Genomic DNA, 27,532 nt, shown 5'->3' on the forward strand with positions numbered 1-27,532 from the left:
AGTCGGCCCATTTTCAATTTCGTCCCCGGGAGTATCATACCGTATCTTTTTATAATTGCAAACGCCGTTCATGTCTATTAACATTTATTTGAAGTGCCCGTAGTCAAATGAACGAGACAACCAAATTAACCAAGCATCTTAAACTGATTTTGTTTTTTCATTATTTTTTCGCTGGTGCTACTGTTAAACAAATCAGGGGAGTTAACTTTCGGAAAATGCTGAACAAATGCTAAGACTCTGTTGAAGATGTTGATACACATGGTATATACGGTCATGTATAAAATACAAAAAAGAAAGAATGTGAAACGAAGGAAATTTCTTTCAGGGTGTGTGTTTTGGACATCCTTACTCAATTTTTTGACTTGTTTCGGAATATTTGTTTTTGGTCCGTCGACAGCTATTGATTAACTCTGTTCTTTGTCTACCACGTTCTTCCGGATAATGTCACTTCCAGACAATGCCACAAATATCTTGCACCAAACTTCCTTGGTCACAGATGTAACTGCAATTAAGAAGAGAATGCAAAGAACTTCATTGTAAGCATGAAAGAAACTCCTACATATTATATTCATTGCCACTTTTTGCAGTTTGTATTATTTTTCATAGTTATGAAACAAGTGTCAGTCGTCGGTCCTTCGGAAGCAATTTCATTTTGGGCAAGGGGGGGGGGGGGCACTACAACAGAACAGAGGAAATTCCTTAATAATTAAGCAAGGGCACAACCATATATATAATTTAGCTCTGGTTTTGCTATACAATAGTGTGAACTATAGCATTGATTTTCTACTGCTTGGAATATACTGGCAGAGTTTTGGGAGGGGCACGCTTCTCCCCCGGTTCCTGCGGGCCTGAATTGTTATTGCCTCCTGCATGTGTCACACATTAAGTCTCACTAACAGAGGACGGGAAAAAAACCCAAACTTACTGAAAAAACTGTCTAGCACAGCGAGAACCAAGCGATCAGACGCATCCTAAAATTACATACTGATCTCCTACACGGAGAAGGATTGCATGTCACAAACCATTAGGAACTACACACAACGCCAAACTGAACTTATTGAGATGAAAGCAGGATCATACGAACCGTGCCTCTGAAAGGGAGATGTGTAATTGTTATTTTATTGTTAAATTCATTTAAGTATCAGCACCTTTTATCAATTATAGTGTAGTGATCTTTTTTTTGTGTGTCAAATATTGTGATATCAAGACTGATTGCTGAAGAATACGGTGACGACCATTTTTCAATGCTCTATAATAGATGGGATATATCATACTAATGGGTAAGAAGAGAGAGAGAGAGAGAGAGAGAGAGAGAGAGAGAGTATTTGTGTAAGTTTAATGATCTAGAGAATATTAGCATCTCTTTGTTATATATTCCCTAATCAATTTATCAATAAAGTTTCTCCTAAGGAAATAACTAGCTGATGTGTCTATATACAACACCGAAATGAACCATATCAAATATTTAAGAACGCATTGTTGACGTAAAATGAGGACCCGGAAAACCTCATTTTGCATCTGTTTACAATCGATATTTTCAATTGGATAGAAAAAGGGCTATCAAGGGAATCGTTTTTACGTAGTTTTGTCCTGTAGGAGAATTTGATGTAGTGTGTAGAATTATGTTTACACTGGACAAGTCAATTTTGTGAAGCACAGCTCATCAAACTAATTCATTTTGAGTCTTTGATCTAAATTGCATCCTTGATGAAGATAATTGCCACCATAAAACCAGTACCTTTCTATTTTTTTTTTAATGACGAACGGTTTCCCTTTTCCTTCGTATATATATTTATTACTAAACTTGACGCTATCCCCGGCACTGATGGTTTGGTTTTTATATATTAAAGTTGTAGAAATCGCGGAGTGACACAACTGTTCTACAATGCCATAATTATCTAGAGCAATCAAAACTTTAATCCCATTCTTAAATATCACAATGATGTGGATGGAAATCAAATACTCCAAAGCCTTATCAATTTCAATTTGATGCATAATTGTGCACAATAGTGGTATTAAAAAAAAGAAAATAATATATCAACAGATCAGAATTTTGAACCTATATTTTCATCTTTGCTTGAATGTCCCTATTAATAATTAGATTCATGATATTAGGATATTCATATATGTACAATTAAGCCGGGAAAATGAAATAGGGTACGGCTTGCATATCAAATTTTTGAAATTTCAGAGATCGTTTTTCCATACATTTTCCTGTGTAACATTTTCAAGCATTACTGTATCATGGCTCAGATTTGCAATTATATTGTTATACTTAGTACATGCTCCTCTCAAACTGCTACAATTTTGAAGACGAGAATAAGCTTAATTAACTTTTCTGCATTTTTAGTGCAGTATTTTAAAAGTTCAAATTTCTTCAGATTACTTAAGTTTTAGGATGTAAATATTAGTTCAATATTTTTTTAAAAGTCAAACTTTTTAAAAAAAATTCTTTTTTTTAAGCTTAATCAGAATCATTTTGAAATCTAAATACTCTGGAATACCAAACAACTTTTTTGAAATCTCGACCTTCTCATTTTTACATAAAAATATTTAAAAATTCAAACATTCAAATCCGAAGCTTTCTGCTGTTGACAAAAACGGATGTTTCCCCCCTTCCCCACATATCCTTGGACATTGCCATATGAATTTTTTAACATGACCATGACATGACCCTTAGTGCATAATTAAGAGTCAGAATTATGATACAACAACAACAAACCGAAGTTTGAATTAATTCCAATCCAGGATTATAAACTGACCATAACTACTTTAATCTAATAATTATATTTGCCCCATGAACTTGACCTCGAATATATGACCCTGAATCTAGATTGTGAAACACGGTAATACAATGTTGAATGTATTTTAATCAAAGCTTCCAAATTTTAGCCCGGATATCATTGTTCGATGACATTGATCTTGGGTTAAGATAATGAAATAATTTTAAAGTCATAAACAACAGCTATGCATTAAACCACACCTTAGATTCATGGTCAATAGCATGTACGAATTCGAATTCCTTCCATCAAGGGGTGAAGAAATGAAGAAGAGTGGTCTGACTGGAGAAGATTTTGCTACAGTCAGCCAATCATGCCAAAAACAGTCTCAATACACATAAATCACGCGAGAGTTTGGGTCTTAAATTGCATTCAATGATTCTATTAACATATAATCACACTGGCATGAGCATTTTTATTTAATCCTGTATCTATGTATTATTTTACTGTGCTCCTTATTATGTAGCAATTCTTATCTTGATTTCCGGCATTAAATTTTCGGCGAATTTTTGAGGGAAAATATTGTGAGACAGACTCCTTGATTTAAATATCACATCCCTGATACAGATAACTAGTACATGTATTTTACTTTTCTTTATAATAACAAATATTTTCCTTTTTAATTATTTTAACTATTGTAGGAAACTGACTTGCATTTGACAAATACCATTTTTTGTTAATGCGGACCTCAATTTTATAAGGAGCTAAAAATATTTTTTAAAAAAATAAATGCCTTTTAAATAACCTTGAAGCTTGATCTAAAAAATAAACAATACACGTATTTCTGATGAAAATCTTTCTATAGATGCTACTGTTTTAAAACGTGTAATTATGGAATGAAATTCTCCAGATCGTAAATGATATGCAAATTAGATAACCATGTAAAACCAGTCTCTGTTATTTAGATATATTAGATTAAGATCCCCTGTGTTCAAACAATGTCTCATGCATCTAAGGATCTGGGTCTGACTAAACAGATTTGATAAAAATCATAAATAGTGGCCTCTTCAATATGGGGAGGGGGGGGGGGGTCAGTTGGCCAAAAAGGAGGGGAAAAACATAGATGTCAGTGTTGCATCAAAACAGTAAGTATATATAATACCCATTATTAGAATTTAAGGAACATCTCTTCAACATTGAATTTTTTAATTTTATTTATTTCATTTGAGATTTGGAAATAACCAAACATTACAGGGGTCCTCTAAAAATTCTTCATATGCTTGAAATACAACCACAAGTCTCCGTATATTTCATGATGAAATCGATCTACTCTATATCACCAAGTTTTCGCAACATAATTTTTCTTTCGTAATTTGGTATTTCAGAGCGAGGAAAAAAAATCTCGAATTTGGTTATTGTTGAATATAATCTTTGATAATACAAATATATGCGAGAATTATTTTTTCGAGATCGAGCAGATCTCATGTTATTATGCAAAAATAAAATTCTGTCGAATAAAAAAAAATGAATTACGTGATTTATGTGATCTACGTGAATTATGTGATTTACGGTATATATATATATATATGCAGCCTTGAAAGACTACACCAAGATGAAAAACGAGATTATTTCATTTTAGCTGCCACAAAAAGATAGACAGTTATATAGTTGAGAGACCTACATATGCACATTTATAGAGCTTCGTAATCTACAGAAAAGCTAGCTGAAGATGCCAACATCTAATTCGATAAGGATCAAGCTTGCAACATTTATGAGACATCAATCTAGATTTATTAGATATTTATTAGTCCCCTCCCGGTGAAACCGGAGGGAAAGAAAGGTTTCCTCTCCGTCAGTCTGTCTGTCCCTCTTCGTTGAAGAAGACTTCTTTTTTCTCTATGCTTGCAGGCATTGAGCTGATTTTTGGTATTCTGAGTCCACCTTGGGGTGTTACAGATCAAGTTTACGCGATCTTTCATTTCAACAAATCGTTGGCATTCTAGATTTGGGGTGAGCTCAGTAAAAAGCGAATCAGTGATATTCCTCCTGAGAGTTTAATTTGAAGAATGGATCTCAATTCTTACAGTTTTTACTCACGTAATATCGTTTTAGCAAGAAAAAAAATTGAAACTGAAATATCTTTGAGTTGGAGTAGATTCTATTTTTTTTTTTTTATCAAACAATTTTTAAATAATACATTACTATGGAACAAATTGAGTGTACTATAACAAAAAGTGTGCAGTTTGGAACGAAGTGGGGGGGGGGGAGGAGGAGGGCAGCCCCCCTCCCCGATACAACATGCCTGTAAATGCAGATTGTCCCGGATAGAAAGGGAAAGGTCACTGAGAGTGTAAAAATTCTGTTAGACCCAGGGTCCCAAAGGTCATAAATAAAAGACAATTCTGAATACGAAGCAGGATACAATATATAGAAATTCAAAGTACAAAGTGTACTCATGGGAGTTGAACTTTTCAAACACCTAAAGGACAAAAATTATCAAAGTAGTTCCGATTTTATTAAAAATATGTATTCCTGACTTGGACAGGTTATGCAATAGGCCTTAGTCTTAACCTTCAACCACAACTTGTCTATCCAGCACCCAGTGTGGTATTATTGGTCAAATATTGATTTCGGTTTCACAATGCTCATGAACATGAAAACAAGGGGGAGGGGGATTTAACGAGGATTTATTCACATACAACAATTCTTTTTTTTTCACGAAATGTAGAGTAAAATCGAAATATATATTTATAAAATGTGGGTGTTAGATTTCTTCAGTTGATGCATATACATGTAGACGTATATGAATGTCAGTCTTCAGAGTAAATTGACTCACAAAGAAGTGAAGCTGTGTATATATAACCTAAATAAACTATGACCTAAACAGAATATCGCGTGGTTTGTGCTTGATAGCTCGAGGAGATTGAACATAAATTCAACTCTAAAACAATTATTGATAAATTTGGTGCAGATAAACCAATGATTGTCGAGACAGCTGTTTTCTTTGAAATCCAAAGGATAGAATATTGACAATTCACTTGAACGATACGAAAAGACTAATACCAAAGGATGCTTATTTGATAAAAAATGGTTTCTGGTAAAACGTCTGATTTGCTTACAGATTAACTTGATCATATGAAAGTTCTATGATAGACATTCTTATTTGAAATGGCTACCAATTGGAAATGATTCTGCCATAAGAAATGAAATTCAACCTGTCACAAGGATTGTATACACATATAGCAAAGCTTGGGATGGCATAAAGTGGACGATGATTATCAAATTTTATTAACATTTATCCCCTATAAGTATTGTGGTTTCTCCCCAGCCCCAGAGGCCAAAAATTGAACAAACTTACATGTGTAAATCATAGTACGTGGTGATCATGCATAGAGTAAAATCATATTTTTTATTATCATTTCTAGAGTACTAGTATGATTATTTAGAATATTTTTTCTATTCTTATATCACTGAAAATAAAATTAAAATTGATTAATGAATGAATGAAGGAATAAATAAATAAATGGATAAATAAATAAATTAAAAAAAATAAATAGATAAATAATACGTTTGTATATAACACGTCGAGGATACTTTCAGTATATTGGACTTTTTTAATGAATTGAAGTGTAAAAAGTATCAGAAGAAAAAAAATTGTCAAGTAAAAGCAACATGTTGCCACTACAGAAAAGAGTTATTTTTGCTTGTCTGACGTATGTGTTGTTTTTTTTCCACCTGTTGGTTTTTTATTAAGGTTTTTCGTCTTTCAGTGAAATTCCAATTCCTACTGTTTATACCTCCTGTTTCTTGTTATTAATGCATTAGGATTTACCTTGGAATTTATTATCTTTCTCGTTCCCGGTAGCTCAAGAACAAATTAGCGATTTGATGATATATTATAATAGAGACATTTGCGTCTTTTCTCAAAGACCACTTGTGGATCTAGATATATCGAGGATAAATTTGATTTCTCCAAAGAAAGTTGAGATAGAATCATGAAATTTAAAAAATGGTGATAGATATATCTTTCAGTTTTATGTAATATCATTTGCCTCAGAATTTCGTTGGAACTTTCCAAGGAAAAATAAAATCTTGGGATTTTAAAAAAAAATAAGGTTTCCATTTTCCTCAACAGATGTGACGAACAGACCTTATGCAGCAATCGTAACTACTCGGCCATTTCCGTAACTGGAAATAATGGTCACGGAAAAGGGCGAGTGTGATCCTATTACAAAAGTTTTTCTCGTTTGAGCCACGAAGAAAGGAATGGCTTCTTAAGATTAAGCATCTAGCGCAATGAAAGTTTCTTTCTAATATCTAACAGCATTCAGGATTTCTTCATGCATTATAGAAGAAATTTGTTTGTTTGATGTTGTGGAAATCATTAACCCACCTGATCCAAAGGTTTAAGGAAGCTTTTGAGATCAAAGTTCGTCAGTTGTCTGTTGCTTTTTGTCTGTTTTTTTTAACTTCTCCTTCTGAACCCCGTGTCAATTATAACTAAACGTTCCACAAAACATCACAACAGGTAATGAGGATTCAAATAATTAGTCAATTTTGATTGCCAAACCCATTTCTGATGGGAGCTAATTATAAAATAATGGAAATAATATGGGGTCACTTAGATTCTTCATTTCTAGAGCCATCAAGAGCAGTGTCAAAGCTTCCTTGGGGTATTTATTGAATAATAGCACAGAAATTAACACTCAAGTGAATTTTCAAAGCAATGAATTAGTTTAAAAAAATATATAAATTAAATTACAGGTGTCATGTTGTAAATTTTGAATTCACCGGGTGGCAGTAAATACAAAACTTAGCACATGACAAGGAAGTCATTGAAAAGTTCAAGTATAGTATTTAGTTATTTTCAAAGTAATAGTTTTTCTGTTTCATTTCAGAACTTAAAATACCATTACTTTGGTACTACAGATTGATAACAGCACTAATACTATTTTGTACCGATAAAACTGAAGGTATGTAATTCTTCTTTTTATGTTACTTAATTTTTAGCTCATCTTGAACCACATGTGAGCTTTTCTGATCGAAGGGCGCTTGGCAAGCTGTGAATTCATATTTTTATTTTCTTCTTAAGAACTTTGCCAAATTCAACCAAACTCAGAATATTTTAAGACTATGTTGATATTAATGAAGCATTACATTTATAAAGTTCGTTGTCAGAATACTTGTCCATCTATTCAGGTTTTTTTAAAAAATCTATTTAAATCCTATTTTACAGCTTTGAAATACACTATAAAAGATGATAAAAAACTGACTATAACACTTTTTGGCAGAAATGGTTGTTATATTTTATTTATTATTATTTTTTTTTTTGGCAATCACTTTAATATGTTACAAGTGAATCCCTCAAAACTGCACTGTTCTAGCTGTTTTTTCTCTTTTTTCTTTTTCTTTCTCAATCGCGAGCTTAAATGAAACTGAATATGTTCAAGACAATAACGAAAAGTTAGAGCTTCTCTCTCTCTTTCTCTCTCCTAATAAAGTTTTACACAGAGTTTGAATAAATTTCAACTAAAATTAGTTTCTATTCGGATTCTGTTTGTACATATATCTACATATATGTTTGTACATGTATTTGTAATATGTGTGAAAGTTTCAATAAAAAAAAATCAACCAAACTTAGCATAAACCCACAATTGATAGCGTTTTGTTCCTCCTCGTCACCCGGTTATTACGCTTTGTTCTTCTCTCCATCACCGGGCGATGAAGAGAAACGAAGCGCAATCAACTGTGGTTTGTCGAGGATGAGTACAGAACACTCTGGGACTAATGAGATTCAAAGTAAGATTTTTTGCTTACCTGCTTAAGATCCCCGAGAGAAAGCTGGGATGTTTAGATCTCCCATCCCCAACATCAGCAATAAATACATTTATCCCCCCCCCTCCCCCTATCCATCCCTTTATGTACGTATTATTCAATTGAGAAGAAAAGTATTCGGTCTATACAAAAGTTCTTACTACCCCCCCCCCCCCCCCCGCTTTATTAGTACATGCTTATTATTACTGATCATCTCCAGTTAGTGCTCTCCTGACAAATTAAGTTCTTTGTTGTCATCAGACATCACCTTTCTGAAAGAAACTCTACATAAACTTTATACATTGAGGCTAGTTAAAATTTTCATTGAAAAACCTCTGGTCAAGGATAAACATGATAATATGACACATGTCACTTAATCTGTATACTTGTGCAAATAATCAGTGATATTAATATATTATGTCATAATTCCTAGGCAGTCGGCATCATAATTGGTAAATAAAATATATATCTTCTAAGCTGTGTACAACTCGGCTTCTTGGTGGATGACATCTGGAAGCTATCACTATTATCATTCTTTATCATTCTTGGTGCACCCGTTTAAAGAAAACATATTTTGTATAATGACAGCAACTTGAGTCATGCGCATTTTGGCGACTTCATGCATTCCTCTGCATACCTTAATTGTCTCCCTGGCCAGAAGTCGACAGATATGTACATCATGATTTATATAAGTAATTAGAGAATGCACAAAGGAAATTCTTCATTCGTTGATAAAATAAATTTTAATGGAACTACCAGCTTTAAAAAAATCCAGTACCTATGCACATCCCTAATTTTTAGCAGTCTCTTATAAGATATTCACAGTTATTTACAATACCCAGTGCTTATGCTTTGAATTTACAGTCATAATCTGTATCCAATAGTCTCTTGCTACGAAATACTACAGTTACCAACATGTACAGTTGCCCCAAGGACACTTTGAGCAGCCCAGAGTGACCTACATGTATGTTCCCCACCCCCTTACAAGCCCATACACAGGCCTTGAGCCTCGATCCTGACTGGCAGAACTACTGCAGTAGATAGAGTTTGAAGAGATTTGTTGTTAATTGAATGTGCCCTTTCGTTTGCACTATCTTTCAGATAAAACAACCCAAAATGAACACGGTGGCAGAGAATTATTATCATCGAGATGTAGGCGAAAGAACATGTTGTTATAGCTCTACTAGAATAAAATCAAGATGACATTTATGTGAACATTTTGATTTATTAGGTAGGGGGGATTTGTTTGTGGTAACAAAAAAATATGACCTCACATACCATCTGGAAAAAATAAAGAGACGAAGTTCTTTATAATATCTATTAATTAACTGTATTTCTATTATGAATTAATTATAACACCAATATACAACTTTTGCTTAACCTTGATTAAGAAACTGTGTGTTCTAAAACAAGTGGCGTGTGGACCCCAACGCTCACTTGAGTCGTTTTGACCCTATACTCATTAAAAAGAAAATTAAAAAGATTTTCCCTGTATTATCATGAAAAATGTGACTTTATTTTAATTGTGGACCCATCCTAACCCAAAGCATTGTGGGCCCCATCCTACCCCCGCGGACCGCGATTAATCAAAAATTGAATCTTTACATGTACTATCCGAGGATGTTTGTCCATATGAATATTGATACGAGTAATCGTGGACTAACTGACACTGTACTTTGAAACTGTATGATATATACGATTACCACACAAATACTATGAAAATACTTCAAGATCGTTATACCAAAATGAATCATGGTTCAAGAAAAATTGAAGACTGAAAAATGCACTAAAGACAGACTGAAATCTATTTCTAGTCACTAATATGGGGGATTGTTGGATTATTGATAAATAATTATATCTAATAATTTCAATTTCATTATTCATTTTAGCTTCGAAGGTTGGGGGAATCATATTTCTATTTGATATAATAAATGTTATTCTAGCGCAGTCTTACTATCTGTGGATTTTTTTTCCAGGCAAATGTATAAACAATAAAACAAGCAGCAAATAAATATCCGACCACTCTAAGATTATTTTACGTCTTTAATGATGCTATAAAGCAAGCGACACATGCGTTCCTTGGAACACTCTAGATATTATATAAGCATGTATTCCAGTACAAAACTTTGTTTGTGTATCAGTAAGACTAATTATGTTCCCCCTATTCTTGAGAAGGTTTTTGAAAAGGTTATCCCTATATATACCCATCCAAATCTCTCATTGTGACCCCAGCCTACCCTGGGTCCCGTATGATTCGAACAACTTGATTCTACACTAGCTGAGGATGCTTGCATATTAATTAATGACTGTCATAGTCATGTTGTTCATGAGGAAAAAAAATCATAGATTTTTCCCAAATGTACCCATCCAAAACTTTGATCCCCTATTGTGGCCCCATTACATCTTACTCCGGGTGACATGATATGAACAAACTTGAGTCTACACGTACTGAAGATGTTAGCATATTGTAATATGATTCTTGTGAAGATTTTAAAGATTATTTTTAAAATTTCCTATATACATGTTTTTCAATGTAAAACTCTATCTCTTATTGTGAACCCAACTTACCCCCAATGGCCATGATTTAACAAAATTGAATGTACACTACCTGCAAATTAACACGAAAAATCATGGCCCAGTGGTTCTTGAAAAGATTTTTTAAAAGATTTATATATTCCTATGTAAAATTTTTTATCCCCATTGTAGCCTCACTCCACCACTGATGGCCCTGATTTAAACTTAAATTCATACTATGTCAGGAAGCTTACAAGTAAGCTATCTTTTCCGGCTCAATGATTTTTTTAAGAAACACACCCTATTTTGCTTTTTCTTGATTATCTCCCTGTTCAAGACGGCATGACCCTTTATTTGATCAACTTGATTCCCTTTATCCAAGGATACTTAGTGACAAGTTGGGTTGAAACTGGTCTAGTGGTCTCTGGAGAAGAAGTAATGAGGAAAGTTAACAGATGGACAAACAAACGACGGATAATAGGTGATCAGAAAAGCGCGTTTGAACCTTTGGTTCAGTTGAGCTTACACCTCTGCGGAATGTTTCTGGCTTCACACTGACTAAAGGGGGTGTACAATTTAAACCACATCACATTTACGCAATAACTCACGGTTTATGTGTATTTCTAAAATGAAGAAAAGGGAGGGGAAAATATCAATGTTTAAGTAGTTTGGAGTAGAAAACATTTTTAAAATCTTATTCGTAAAACTCTCAGACTTCAAATTCCCAAAACAGGAATGGCAACAACGATAACATCTTAAATGAGTATTAGTGTATGAAGTGTATGGAGATAACGAACGGTATTCAAGCTCAAAAGTCCATTCAGACAATACAAATCAGGAGCAGAGAAAACACTGACCTCTAAAACATCAGAGATAGGATCAGGTGCATGAAGGTTGTTGCAGTTTTAGTGATAATTCGTACACTTTAAACCCCGAGGGAAATCGAACATTATCATACTTTCTTTTCTCTCTAATTATTTCCCCAATCCGATCCTCCTTACGCATAGTTTCACTGTATACCTTGGCCACGGGGACCAAAAAGACGACACCCACACTGATCTCTCAACGTTGGAAATTATTAATATTATTTAAATTGACTCGTGGAACATCCCACTGGAAAGCTCGGGCACGGTATTAGGTAGTTAAATGACCATGAGTTTTGATACGAGTCAGATTTGAGAGGTCATACCTAAGGGCTCAATTTACATTATGAAATTTTAGTCTCAATGTTTCGAACCTCCTAAATATATTCCTTTCACCCACATTTAAAAAAAAAAAGATCTGATTATTTTAACAAATACACAAAGGCAAGAATTCTTGAAACACAACTATCTAGACCTCTTCAGGGAAAGAATTAGGAAAATAACAAACTTAAGTAAACTCCACTATTCAACGGTATCGCGCAATATTCTGATACAAAAACATCATCAAATTTGTTTTACGGCTCCTCGGCATCATCCAGACGGACTGTAGGGATGAAATCGAAGATGTTTTCGTGTCAAAAATAAAGCATAATTCACCATTATAGTAAATATACTAACACCATATGTGGCTTGGAAAATTTCGTTCGTGTTAGATTCATATCTGTATCAGATTTTTATAGATCTAGTATTAACTAAAAACTTGCATCAAACCATTTATTGTTTTAGCAGAAATTTTCCATTAACCCTATATTCATGCAGAAAATGAGTTATAATGTATAATGTAGCCTCTGCCAGAACTGAAGTTTTTAGGAATTCAAGTTTCAAAATCTTCAGAGTTTCATACCCTTAAGGCTACCATGTAAAAAAGAAATGGTTTATAAACACAGACTATATTTTTACTTACAGGAGTTTATTTTTTTATGTCTATGCATATTTTAAACATAAAAATAACCTTGCAAACAATTTTGAAGACTTCAGTTATTATGTATAGATCGCAATATCTGTCAGCTGATAACCCATTAAGAAATGGTTAAAGTCAAGATCTTCGCACTTGAATAAAAGTTCTTGTGACACGAAAGATTGACACAACACTGATTTAGGTTTATGTATCCAAGGTTAAAAGTCACTTCAAGGAAAAGTATGTTGTTTACTCTACATGAGCGAAACATTTAATGAGTTATTCTATTATGATTTTTAGCTCACCTCGACGAAGTCGAGATGAGCTTATGCTATACCCCCGGCGTCGGCGTTAGCGTCGGCGTCCCGGTTAAAGTTTTAGGAGCAAGTCCCATTCCCAAGTAACTGTTAGCCCTTTCTGGACCAAACTTGCATGGATGTTGCATCTAGGGATGGACACTACCACATTTGCTTCGGATGCTGGATCTGACCTAGATTTTTCAGATGAGTGACCAGGTTAAAGTTTTTGGAGCAGGTCCATTCCCAAATAACTATAAGCCCTACCAGGACCAAACTTGCATGGATAATGCATCTAGGGATGTACACTACCACACTTGCTTCGGATGCTGGATCTGACCTAGATTTTCCACATGTGAGACCAGGTTTAGATTTTGGAGCAGTCCCGTTCCCAAGTAACTATAAGCCCTACCTGGACCAAACTTTCATGGATGATGCATCTAAGGATGGACATTAACCAACCTGCTTCGGATGCTGGATCTGACCTAGATTTTCTACATGAGTGAATTTTAGCCATATTTTAACCAAATTAGCATGGATGATGTATCTAGGGATGGACACTAACAGACTTGCTTTGGGTTCTGAATCTGACCTACATTATCCGTTGAGTGACCAGGGTAATTTTTTTGGTGTAGCTATATAATATTATGGCCTGTTATGATTAAACTTGCATAGATGGTGCATCTAAGGATGAAAACTTCCAGACTTGCTTTGGATGTTTGAACTGACCAAAATTTTCTTGATTACTAAACAGGTTAAAAGTTTTTTGAGCAGGTCTATTTCCAAGTAACTAAAGTCCTACTTAAACCAAACTTGCAAGGATATTGATCTTGGGATGTTCCTTAACTAGAAAAAAAATATGATGTGAAATTTGCCTTACTTATAGATAACATTCGTCGAGGTGAGCTTCGTAATCTTTGATTACCTATGTTTATTTTGTTTTGGTCACGGTTTTACAGGAGACAAAATAGTGTCAGGGGTCTTGAGTCGACACGTGGCCTTGGGAACCCTGATAAACTTCATTCAATTTTTTCCAGGCCAGCTTCTCTCATTGAGAAGCACCAATCATGCAAGTTGGGGCTTTCATAAGATGACATTTTATCAAGCAATTGATATACCCTAAATGTATGTGTTAACTAGAAGTTATTTGTCACCGAAAGGCTTAATGTGATTGGTCGAGAAATAAGCAAAAACAACCAGGATTTTTAATTTCCCCAAAAGCTGGTCATGCAGCCCGTAAAAATGTGAATGAAGTTTGTCAGGTCTCCAACGGCCGCGAGTGGACTCAAGTCCCCTGACATTCTGAGGATGATAGACGGCTTAATTCTTAGAGTTGATACAGGGACCAGGGTCCTTTTGCTCTTTACTTTTCAATTACTTCGAACCATTAGGTTTAAATTAACTATTTATACGATTTAAAAAGTATTTGTATTCATTGTAGAGAGTCGACAACATGTGTGTTGGTCTAAATATTTTTTTTTTTATTTCGGAGCTATGACGTGTATAGAAAAGTACGAAAGTCATTCGATGACCTTCTAAAGATCCAATATGACGGATGTTTAAACCTGTTTTATATGCACATAAAATAATAAATTTCTTTAAAACTAGTAAAAAAAAATATTTTATTTAAAGCTATTAACTTTTACTAAAAATGAGGAATTTTAAAACATATCGAGACGAGAGAAAATCACTATGAAAAACTACTGAGCCTTTGTCAATTGAGCCTTAACGGTTCATAGTTACATGAACATGTTTAGTCTGTTTATAGTCTTCAAAGACACATAATTACAAGTACAAATGTGTAAGGAGTTCAATTATTCGCGGAATGTAAATATTGCATTTAAATCATCGGTTTTGTTTAAAAAAACAATTAGATATCTCAAGCGAACAGAATATTATAACAGATATTTCTAAGCGAACAGAATATTATATTTTTGTGTTTTCCAATTCAGCTCTGCAAGATCAAAACTGTGATGTGCATTAATTTTATCACATCTGATCTTTTATTTCCTCGCCATATCATTTACATTATATGAAAATGGATAAAATAATATATAATTACGTTAAAATCTTAAATTCTTGTGAGAATAACGATTTTAGAAATGGAATAGTCAAATTCGTTTAATGTTAAATATTAATTTCATGAAAAATGTAGAGTAAAAAGACTCAATAATTGACTAAACAAGTAAGGAATTCAGTTACAAAAGGTTCGACCGACTTGCAGATTGGAGATTTCAAAACAAGTCCTCTTGTGTACATTTGTACAAGGCATTATATAGAAATAATGTGTTTTACAGGTTGGCAGGATGTGCCCCCTGATCCTTACTTTCTCAGCGTACCTGAAAATGTAACAGTAGAGCGTGGATCTCCTGCTGTTTTGAAGTGCGCTGTTGCCAACCTTGGTACAAGACATGTACGTATATGAATATCATTTGTTATACCTTTAAAAATTTGTTCCTATATAAATCAATACTAAAAAAGTCTAACATTTCTAAAGTTTTACTGAGCGGGCATAAAAAAAATCGATGTTTGACCGCGGAATTACATTGTAGATATTGGACCTGTCGATGAGATGTTGGACTGCTTAGTCACATAATGGGCGGGGTCAGCTAAATCTCATTTGCCATCGTTGGTGTTCGACATACATTTATGTCAAAAACAATAATGATAAAATAAATAAACAAGAGGCCCATGGGCCACATCGCTCACCTGAGCACATTGGCTAGGCAAAAGCACAAATCAATTCAGTATTGAAAAGACCGGGGGGGGGGGGGCTTGAATTTTAAACTACCTGATGATGCTTCCATGTCAATATAACAAATGGCTTTGTTGTACTTGAGAAGATTTTAAAAAAAAATTCCCATATATTCCTTTGTAAAAATTTGATCCTCCATTTGTGGCTCCTCCCTATCCCAGGAGTCATCATTTGAACAAACTTGAATCTACACTATCTGAGGATGCTTCCATATCAATATGACTAAACATAGCTTTTCTGTTCTTGAGAAGAAATATTTTTTCTATATGTTCTTATGTAAAACTTTCCATCCCTCTTTGGGCCCCACCCTACCCCTGGGGGTCATCATTTGAACAAAATTGAATCTACACTATCTGAGGATGCTTCCATATCAAAATGACTAATCATGGTTTGCAGTTCTTCAGAAGAAGATATTTTCCTTTATATTTCTATGTAAAACTTTGATCCTCCATTGTGGCCCCGCCCTACCCCCGGGGGTCATGGTTTGAACAAACTTGAATTTACACTACCTGAGGATGCTTCCATATAAATATGACTCATCATGGCTTTGCTGTTCTTGAGAAAAAGATTTTTAAAGATTTTTACTATATATTTCTATGTATTTCTATGTAAAACTTTGATCCTCCATTGTGGCCCCGCCCTACCCACGGGGGTCATGGTTTGAACAAACTTGAATCTACACTACCTGAGGATGCTTCCATATAAATATGACTCATCATGGCTTTGCTGTTCTCGAGAAGAAGATTTTTAAAGATTTTTCCTATATATTTCTATGTAAAACTTTGATCCTCCATTGTGGCCCCGCCCTACCCCCGGGGGTCATGGTTTGAACAATCTTGAATCTACACTACCTGAGGATGCTTCCATATAAATATGACTCATCAGGGCTTTGCTGTTCTCGAGAAGAAGATTTTTAAAGATTTTTCCTATATATTTCTATGTAAAACTTTGATCCTCCATTGTGGCCCCGCTCTACCCCGGGGGGTCATGATTTGAACAAACTTGAATGTACACTACCTGAGGATGCTTCCACTTGAGTTTAATTTTTCCTGGCCTTATGGTTCTTGAGAAGAAGATTTTTAAATGATGCCTTATTTTTTCACCAATTCCTAATTATCTCCCCTTGAAAGAGGGCATGGCCCTTAATTTGAACAAACTTGAATCCTCTTTACCCAAGGATACTTTGTGGCAAGTTTGGTTGAAATTGGCCCAGTGGTTCTTGAGAAGAAGTCGAAAATGTGAAAAGTTTACAGACAGACAGACGGACAGACAGACGGACGGACGGACGGACGCCGGACAAAATGTGATCAGAAAAGCTCACTTGAGCTTTCAGCTCAAGTGAGCTAATAAAAGGTATAACAAAACATTTATTGACTGCGTTCTCGGGCAAAATGCGTTTTGTCGACCCCTCGAACCAAACTGTTTGGTTCTTGGGTCCGACAAAACGCATGTTGCCCTCGAACCCAGTCAATAAATGTATAATGTTGCATAATTAAAAGTTACTAGAAAGAAATGTTTCATTTGAGCTCTACTTACTAGTAATGATAAAACCTCTCCAAAATCAATCAAAAGTAGATGCTGTCAGAAGACTAATATCCGCACGTAAGTGTTTGCTTCTAAATCTACTTTACTTTTAACCAGTTAACTAATGTAGAAACCGGAATAGCTGTTCCATTAAATTTACATATATGTGTTGGGTTTCTCATTGACAATGTCTACGTAGTATTTGGAGACCAGGTTTTTCAACAATTTGTTAGAATACCCATAGGTACTATTACTGTGCCCTATTAATAGCAGACCTGTTTTGAATTCTTATGAAACAGAATTTATTCAAGAACTACTACATGAAAAGAAAAGAAGTCTTGCTGTGGCCTTCAATTGGACATTTAGATATATCGACGATTTTAAAACTATTCATTTTCTTTCCTATGTTGATTCGTTATATTCCACTGAACTCGAAATGAAAGACACCAAAGAGTCTGACACATCTGTTTCATATTTGGATTTTTTTTTCTAGAAAAAGACATTGGTGGCAAGGGTGATCAGGAATTTCAACGATCTCGTTTATGTAAAGTCATAATTTTGCAAATTCTATGGTCGATACAGTGGCCTTATTTGCAAACACAATTTATCATTACATGTAGGTCGAATGTTGACTGGCGTCTTTCATACGCAGGTATATGGTGAAGGCTCATATGAGTGAAAAATTCTCGAAAGGGACGTAAAACAACAAACCATCAATCATACAAATTGTTAGGACATTAGTTTCACAAGTTGAATTGTCTACGGATTTTTCCGCTAACCTTATTATGAGAAGGGGCACATGGCAGGTGTGACCGGTCGACAGAGGATGCTTACTCCTCCATGGCACCTGATCCCCCCTCTGTTTTTACAGTGTTTGCTGTGCACACAATTTGTTTGTTTGATTAGGCTTTTGAGCATGATTACTATTCGTTATCTTCATATTTAACAAACAGATATCTATAAAAATTGAATAAAATGCCGAGGTGAGTATGCACGTAGCCTTTGGACTTCTTATGTTAGTATTTTATATAACAAAATCATTACCAGTCTGAAATTAAAGCATTTTTTACATATTTTTTTTTTCTAAAACCTTTTCTTTAAAAAATATTTATTCTTCATTAGATTCTTTAATTTCAGGCTGGTAATGAATTTATTATATAAATGAAATATTAACATAAGAAGCCCATGGGCGACATGCTCACCTAAGCATTGTTGCTCAAATTCGGCCCCAGTTGGTCTTACGATGAAGTTGAAAATTCTGAAACATCTACAGGACAACACCAATCATATTCCAAAAGATGATTTGGCTACTGTTCAAAATCTGATAGTATTTTGAGAACCAGCTTTTTGTAGGAAAAAATGTTTTTTGATCCCTTATTGGCCCCTAGTGTGAAAATTAGAATTCTGAAACCTAAGGGCACCTCTACAGGACTACACCAATCATATTCCAAAAGATGATTTGGCTACTGTTAAAATGTAAAAGTATTATCAGAACCAGGGTTTATTTTTTTTTACCCCTTATTGTCCCCATGGGGGAAAACCTTATGGCACATCTACAATACATATTCCAAAAGATACTTTAGTCACTGTTAAAAGTGTAAGCGTATTATGGGAACAGGGTTTTGTAGAAAGCAGTATTTACTGACCCCCAATTGGCCCCAGGGTAAAAATGAAAATTCCGAAACCTTATTGCACATCTGCAAGACACCATCATTCATATTCCAAAAGATGATTTGGCTACTGTGTAATATGTAAGAAGAGTTCTAGAACCAAGGTTTTCGTAGAAATACATCGTTTTTCGACCACCAATAACTCCCAGAGTGAAATAAAAAATTCCGAAACGTTTACACCTGGCACCATTCATATTGCCAAATATGTTTTTGCAATATATATTCATATTTATTAGCATAATGGAATCAAAATCGTTTTATTTATCAAAGTTATTCATTTTAATTTATAAAATATTAATCAAAACATCACGCTGAACTGCGATCAATTACTATTTCAGGTCACATGGAGAAAAACGCCTTATATTACACCTATTATTTCCGGAGATAAAAGATTCGTGACGGACACGCGGTTTGCCAGTCAACACAATCCTCAGAGTAACCAATGGAATTTATACATCAGAAATACAAGATTGCAAGACAGTGGAACTTACGAATGTCAGCTAAGTCTAAAACATCGTCAGCAACTTCGACAAAAAGTCACATTAAATGTCATAGGTAAATACTAACGGCCATCTAACGGTCCTATTTTCTACAAGCATTAATTCTGTGCAATACTTGTAATGTGGTCCTTTAGGGTCATACGCAACGTACCTGTACATGTACTTTACAATTTACCTTTCTAACTGATATTCTTAATTTAATATCATAGTACCATCAGATGCTCTTAGACCAAAAAAAAAAAAAAAAACAAAACAAAACAAAACAAAACAAAAAAAAAAAAAAAAAAAAAAAAAAAAAACAAACAAACAAACAAACAAACAAACAAAAAAAAGCATACATTACTAGGAGTTTTGTACAGATATCAAATGATGAAAATTCTTGTGTTTTTTAGGACAAATTTTAAAAAAGTTTAAGGTATTTCCTCAAAATTTGATAAGAAAAGGTGTGCGGCATTACCAGGCATCATAAAATGGCACAAAGGTCCTCCAGTTATTGCAAAGAATGATACAGGAAATAAGAAAATTAAGTTCAAAACCACGTTGCGCACATGTATGTCCTTAAAAAAGATTATGCAAAGGGAAAGGATTTTGAGAGGACCAAAGCCAATATCAGTATTAATCTCACAATTATATAATAATATATAATCCGTTGAAAGTAAAATTCTTTTGTATTCATTCTTTCATATTCTTTTTCAGAAGAAACAATAAGTACAAGACCAGGTAAGGACTTTTCTTTATAAACTCTCCAAATTTAATTTTGCTTCTCTCCTTTATACAAGATATTGAAAATACTACATGTGAGTTGCAACATTCCTCTAAAACACACATGAAGACTGAATCACCTTTGAATCCTTAAAAGTAATTAATGTGTCCAATTTTTATGCCACTTATGAAAAGAATGAAAAACGGGACCGTAGGCCACAGTACTCGCCTATCGATTCTCTTCCTGAGGTAGTGTGGATTCAACATCCTCAATCTTTAGTTTCTTGAATGGTTTGGTATCGAATTTACAAAATTCATTACAGAGTTGTTGTTTTCTTGGGTTAAATTTTGTGCTTTGTTTAGGTCACATGTGCATCAATATGCAGAAACTTTCCCGAGATAAGTAATAATTAGGAGATGCACCTGTTATCATTTTCCAGAACGCTATGACGCCATAGTTGGAGCAAAGTTAGATTACCACTTCGATGTCAGGAATGATGTAGGATTCTAAGAATCATTCATAAACAGGATATATAGGAATCCATATGTTTATACTTGTACCCACGTTTTCTTAAGAAATTTCAGTTGTATTGTTGTTGTCCTGGTCTGTACGTCCGTCCGTTCGTTGATCACAATATCTTATACGCCTATTGAATTTTAGGCAGTATTTTCATACATTTGATTTTTCATCATAGGTGCCAATTTGGGGTCGAAGAACGATGTTTTTTTTAAACAAAATCTTCTTCCTCAAACTCCTCCTACAATTTAAAAAGTCATCAATCATCTTTTATATATGGTAGTTTGATCCTGAAGATGTGCAATAAGGTTTTAGAATTTTCATTTTTACCACGGGCATCAATTAAAGGTCGAAAACGACAAGAAACTGGTTCCAAAAACTTCTCTTAATTTTTGTTTTCAGTGGCCAATTCATCTTTTTTTAGAATATGATTGATGATATCATGTAGATTTGCAATTAGTGTTCAGATTTTTCATTCCACCTGGGGGCCAATTGAGGATCGAAAAACGACTCTTTACTAGAAAAATCCCTTTAAATCCTCTTAAATAATACTTAGTAGATAATTCTTCAATTGGTATATGATTGCTGGTGTCCTGTAGATGTGCAAATATAGATCTATACTCGGCAATCAGGGTTATTGAGCAGTGAGGATTCTTTATCATGCCAACGCCTTCCTTCTCACGGGACCTTGGTTTTTAAGTTCTCATTCGAAAGATCCGTGATTCACTTCTAATGCCGGGCTCTTGGCGAAGGATCAGTCACTACCTACATGTATCTTTATGTCTTAGGTTTGGCTTCCCGATCACGAAAAAAAAAAATAGACGGGGTCACGTGACCCCGTCTAAAAACCACTAAGGTGGTCAATTTTGTATCTAAAAGCCATGTTTTTTCCTAGTAATCTGGTTCAGAACTCCTCTTACATTTTAGGCAGTACCCAATCAACTATTAGAACATGATTGATATGCAATGAGGATTTGGGATTTTTTCTATCCAAAATCTCAGAGGGTTCTGAAAATTGTATTTTAAATACGAAAGCTTCTTTTAAAACAGAATTTATGCTTCATTAAATTCTTTAGGTTTTAGACTGATCATAAATATATAATATGAAATGCTACTAGTAACATAAGAGGCACATTTTTTGCTCAATTTTATACCTGTATATTTATGTAAATTATAGAATAACTATTACTGCTTCTTCACTAGTTACTAGAACCAAGGTACGAAGGAAAATAATCTTGTAGGCAAACGCTTGCATGCAGGTATAACTGCCTCATGACAGCATCTTGTTTGGATTGGATATGATTTTTATCCAATAAATTGTGTGTCGGGGATATCCGATGATTAATTAATAATATAATGGTGATTTTATCTCGAAGTACATTAAATTAATAGTGTGTGATTTTGTTAGTTATGTAACAAACATTTAATTCTTTTGATCATCACAGCGGTAATTCAGTTAGCTATCTGCCAGAAGTGATGTCATGCTGACATTTATTTTAAAATCAACTGTCTTGATAATAACCGTCAATACCTTTTCATTAACATCTAGTATCAGAACTGCAACTCTAACCCAATTTATCGTACACTAAAATAGAGTAGCAATATAAGGACGATTCAGTTTCATACTGATAGAAGTTGTCAAGACGCTTCTGAATTATCAATGAGTTCTTGTTAGAGTTTCTGTATCATTCGTGTCTCCACACCCAATATGCCTCCTGGATAGAAAAGAGAATTAAAAAAGAACCTTATTGCATGTCCACTAGGCATAACAAATCATATTCCAAAAATTAATTGCTACTGCATAAGATGTAAGAGGAATTCTGGGAACATTAAAAAAATACCCCCAGTTGGCTTCATCTATGAAAACGAGAATTATCCAAACCTCATTGCATATCTACAGGACATCACCAATCAATCATATTCCAAAAGATGAACTGACTACTGCGTAAAAGAATTCTGGGAACCAGGTTTTTGTAATTAAGAAAACGTCATTTTTCGACTCCAGTTGGCCTAAAAGTTGAAAATTAAATTTGCAAACCTTATTGCACATCTACAGGACACCAAAAATAATATTCCAAAATATGATTTGACTACAGCATCAAATGTAAGTTGAGTTCTGGGAAGCAGTTTCTTATATAGAAAATTGTATTTCTTCTACCCTTCATTGGTCCTTAGGGTGAATATGAAAATTCTGAAACCGCACTGCACATCTACAAGACATCAACAATCATAATGGCTGTTTTGGCTACTGCATCAAATGTAAGAGATAAATGGGAAGCAGGTTTGAGTAGAAAATGTCGCGTTTCGAACTCGAATTGACTCTTCCTGGTCAAAATAGAATCTTTAGGACACCAACAGTTATATTCCATTGGATGAATTGGCTGCTGCACAAATTGTAAGCGGAGATTTAGGAAGAAGATGTATGACAGACGGACTGACCAAGATAACAACAATATACATGTATCCGAATTTTTTTTAAGAAAGAGACATTATAAATTTGATAAAAGAATAACGAATATTTAGCGTCAGCTAACATATTAAGCAACGAGGCTGAGTTCAGAAAATCGAAATAAAAACTTTTTTCAATGAAGTGGTCTCAAAGTACAAACTTGAGATTAAAATTGGACTATTTCAGGCATAAAAATTGGTGGCACCAGATTTGTTACAAAAGGGGAGTCCATATACATAGAATGTAATGCAACGGGGAGCGATTATCCACCAGATCACATTGACTGGTTTCTAAATGGCAATAAATTATACACAGACCCAAGGAGGCGTGTTCTTATCACATCTCGTGTATCTTTACATACAAAGACTCTTACCAGCGCAGTTAATATTTCAAATGCAACTCTGAGGGACACCGGTACCTATGTCTGCCGGACTTCTAGTCAGTTAACACGAGGAATGCGTGTAGATGTCCTGAATGGTATGTATTTTGTCAAGTATGATAATCAAGAAACTAATAAATGCTTGAATTCAAAGGAGTGAAGAATAAATGCACAAGACATTTTTCACGAAAAAAGACGTTAATTATGAATATTTCATAAATATGTTTAATGAAAGTGATCTTTGCACGTGATGAAATAACACTCGATGCTAGATTATCAATGGGGATTTTTAGGCTTTATTTTACTTTAATGTACTAAGAAGAATTTTTGCCCGTTTGGAATTTTCATAAGGTTATATGCTATTTGCTAGAGAAATGTTTGCATTTTCAGGGCACTTGGGTCACTTAGATTATCAAGAGTTTTTTCTGTGCTTTTAAACTTTCCTGATAGAAAATATGCTATAGAAAAAGCATTGATAGTCGTATATAAAAGTATAGAATAATAATAAAGAATATTAAAAAATATGAATTTTAGGATTTCAACTAAATGGGGTTGCCTATCTGGATGTGATTTTCGAAAAAAAAAAATCCACAATTTTTAGGACACTGTTCTGAGCAATGAAATGTTTGTTATAGTTTTGCAACACCTAATAAAAAAGAATGCTTGTACTCCTAATTATCTCGGATAAAAAAGCATTAACCTTCGATTAAATTGTTAATTTAAGTTCAATATTCATACTGGTTTTAGTTAATCGTTTTTTAATCTATTTGAAACATTGTTGCTTAAGCTAATCAATTGATTTTTTATTTCAGCAGGAACATACAACGTGAAAAGAGGTAGGTTTCTTTCTCCCCATTTTATTTAAATAATACTCAAAATTATTTTGTTAAAAAACATTCATTGTACATTGCTCTGAAGTTGATATTAAAAAGATGCCTGAGTTTCTGATTGACAATATCTATGTGGTTTTTGGAGACCAGGTCTTCCAACAATCTGTTGGAATTCCCATGGGTACCAAGTGCGCCCCGTTGTTAGCAGACCTATTTATGTATTCATATGAAGAAGAATTTATTCAAAATCTTAAAAATAAGAAAAAGAAATCTCTTGCTGTGCCCTTCAACTCGACATTTAGATATATCGACGACGTATTATCAATTAACAATAGTTATTTCCATTCATATGTCGACATATATCCCAGTGAGTTTGAAATAAAAGATACCGCAGAGTCTGACACATCCGTTCCTTATTTAAATATTTTACTTGAAAAAGTAATCTAATAACCAATCTTTATGATAAACGTGATGACTTTAACTTTTCAATTGTCAACTTTCCTTACTTATGCAGAAATATACCCTTATCACCTGCATATGGGGTGTATATTTCTCAGTTGATTCGAAACACAAGAGCATGCTCTTCGTATGAACAAATTCTAAACGAGGTAAGTTATTGACAAACAAGTTGATGAAACAAGAATATCAACGGCCTCTTTTAAAGTCATCATTTCCTAAGTTCTATACAATGACCTTGTCAGTAAATACAATCTATCATAAAGTCATATGCTGACTGATATGCTGACTGATGTTTTTCATACAAATTGTTAGGCCATTATTTACACACCGAATTGTCTACGGATTTTTCCGTTATTTACCTATCATGACAATTAGCAAACGGCGGGTGTGACCTGTCGGCAGCGGATGCTCACTCCTCCATGGCACCTGATCCCACCTCTGTTTTTGGAGGTCCGTGTTTGCTCTGCTCCCGATTTGTATTGTTTTAATGGACTTTTAGCTTGAATAATGTTCGTTATCTCCTTATTTCATACATTGTACATAAATTTAAGACGAAACAAATTGTATATATAGGTGTTGCATATGCCATTACATCTTTGGAAATTTGAGTCATTCGACACACAATTTGTAATATCAACGCAATGTGTTACAAAATTTGCTATTTGCCTTAAGGTAAACACAACATGTAGAAAAAATGGGGGTGGATGGGGTGGGGTTTAACTTTAATGAAACTTCAAATGTTTTCCGAGCAAGTTTTCAAACAAAAATATTTTTGTTTATTGGACGATAAAAATAGCAATAAAATTGTAACATTCATTTCGTGTTATCATATTTTGTGTTGGAATCAACAAAATGTAGCTAGGGGACGGTTACATTTGTTTCTCAAAGGGCTTCCCTATCTCCAAATGAGAGCCATTTTCATTCAAACTTCAATAAAAGTATACGTAAATATTGTAACGTAAAAAGTACTTGTTTCATAAGTTGGATTAGAGAATTCTGGTTAGTTTAAATTTGTATCAAAACCATTCTTTAGATAGAAACTTATGTCTGAAAGTTTAAAAGAGGGATCATTTTGGATATAAATCGCAGATTTTATGTTTCATACATTATTATTGGTTTTATATTAATACAATGTACTTTTGTATTTCAGGAGCCAACAACCAAACAACGAAAACAGAATCAAAACCTCTTAAAGACAAGGCAATTTTTCTACATTCCTCAGCTGATGTGATATGGCTTACAGTTTTTACATGTTATATCATGCAATGACAGCACCTCCTGTTAATTTTTTTTGTTAAATCTTTCCTTTTATTTTTATACCTCTTCCATTATGTTTGTTGAGTAGGGAAAATTTCTACTTTTAAATATTGTGTATGTCCAATTTTCACCATATTCACAAAGTCCAAAAAAAAAAATAAATAAATAAACATTAAACAGTTGTATGTATTTTACATACATGAAGTACTTCATACACTATCATTTTCCATGTATCATATTCCATAATTTAAGCCCGAGATCTTGGGTTTTACTCAACGCAACCTCACAAAAGATTATGAACAAAAGAAGATTGTAATTTTCATAAAATATGTAAAAGTATATACTAGTAATTTACAATCTTTTGCTTAAAAAAATATCATTCTAATATCATATATTAAATGACAAAAAGTGGGTTGTTCGACCGTCTTTTAATATCTTTATATATATATCCATTTGAAAATTCATGCAAATATACATGTTTGTTTAATGAAATTAAAGAAATATTATAGTAATCAGTTTTTATGAAACAATATAAAAAATGTTGATCTTGGATTTTTGGCATGAGAGACTTTAAATTAAAAAAAAAACATCGTAAAGCGTGTTTATTGAATTCATAAGAAGAACCCTTATCTGCATATTGTTGACTGTAGTGTCCTCTGTTTCATTCGACGTCAGATTGTTGTAAATCTGAGAATATTTTTATCTTCTTCACCGGAATTCAATGTAGTTGAATCGTTTTTGGCTGGATGTCTGTGGATATTTTGATGTCGATGCCAAAAACAGAACAAATTTATAAATTTACGGCCCCTACCAAGGAGGGATCGAAACCATCAAGATTATGCAGTCTTTATTAATACTCAATTTTGTACATCAAGTATTGAAAAAAATTTTGCATGTTTATAATGAACATTTTAATATCTGTTTAATTATCACTTGTTATTTTATCGTCATTTACATTTTTACTTAGTTTTTAAAAATCAATTTTTTTCATCAGTATTACTTGAGAAATGACAGTGTCAAAGTATACAAAGTGGTATAAACTATTTTTGTTAACACTTTAAGATGTTGCAGAAATAAAATTTGTATACCATTGAAAATTTCACAGTTCTCTAAAACGTTTGAATTTTATGACAATTACATTTACTTACTTACCAAAGTTTTTAATTGATACTACACCAAATAAAATTGAAATGCGCTGAAATATTTTCCTTGTTCTTTTGATAGCAGCTTGTTATTTCCTGTTGAAATCTTTCTGAGCGTTTGATGGGCTTATATCCAGTAAAGTTCGTACAAAGAGGTTATATGATGTAAATGAATATAAATTT

At 33.7% G+C, this 27,532-nt stretch overlaps 1 protein-coding gene across 1 annotated transcript; it reads left to right on the forward strand.

Annotated features, from left to right (window-relative positions):
- The first annotated feature begins 942 nt into the window (after positions 1-942).
- On the forward strand, positions 943-27,408 carry LOC133200262 (lachesin-like). The gene is made up of 8 exons (XM_061336082.1): positions 943-1,280; positions 7,619-7,693; positions 15,463-15,578; positions 19,453-19,669; positions 20,311-20,334; positions 23,469-23,759; positions 24,474-24,497; positions 26,101-27,408. Exons 1-8 carry the CDS (start codon positions 1,259-1,261, stop codon positions 26,217-26,219), a joined length of 888 nt encoding a protein of 295 aa, XP_061192066.1. The 5' UTR covers positions 943-1,258; the 3' UTR covers positions 26,220-27,408.
- Positions 27,409-27,532: the final 124 nt, after the last annotated feature.

This window comes from Saccostrea echinata, unplaced genomic scaffold, assembly GCF_033153115.1.
Source record: "Saccostrea echinata isolate AGI-Se365-2 ecotype Australia unplaced genomic scaffold, CSIRO_AGI_Sech_v1 ptg000002l, whole genome shotgun sequence".
Lineage (NCBI taxonomy): Eukaryota > Metazoa > Mollusca > Bivalvia > Ostreida > Ostreidae > Saccostrea > Saccostrea echinata.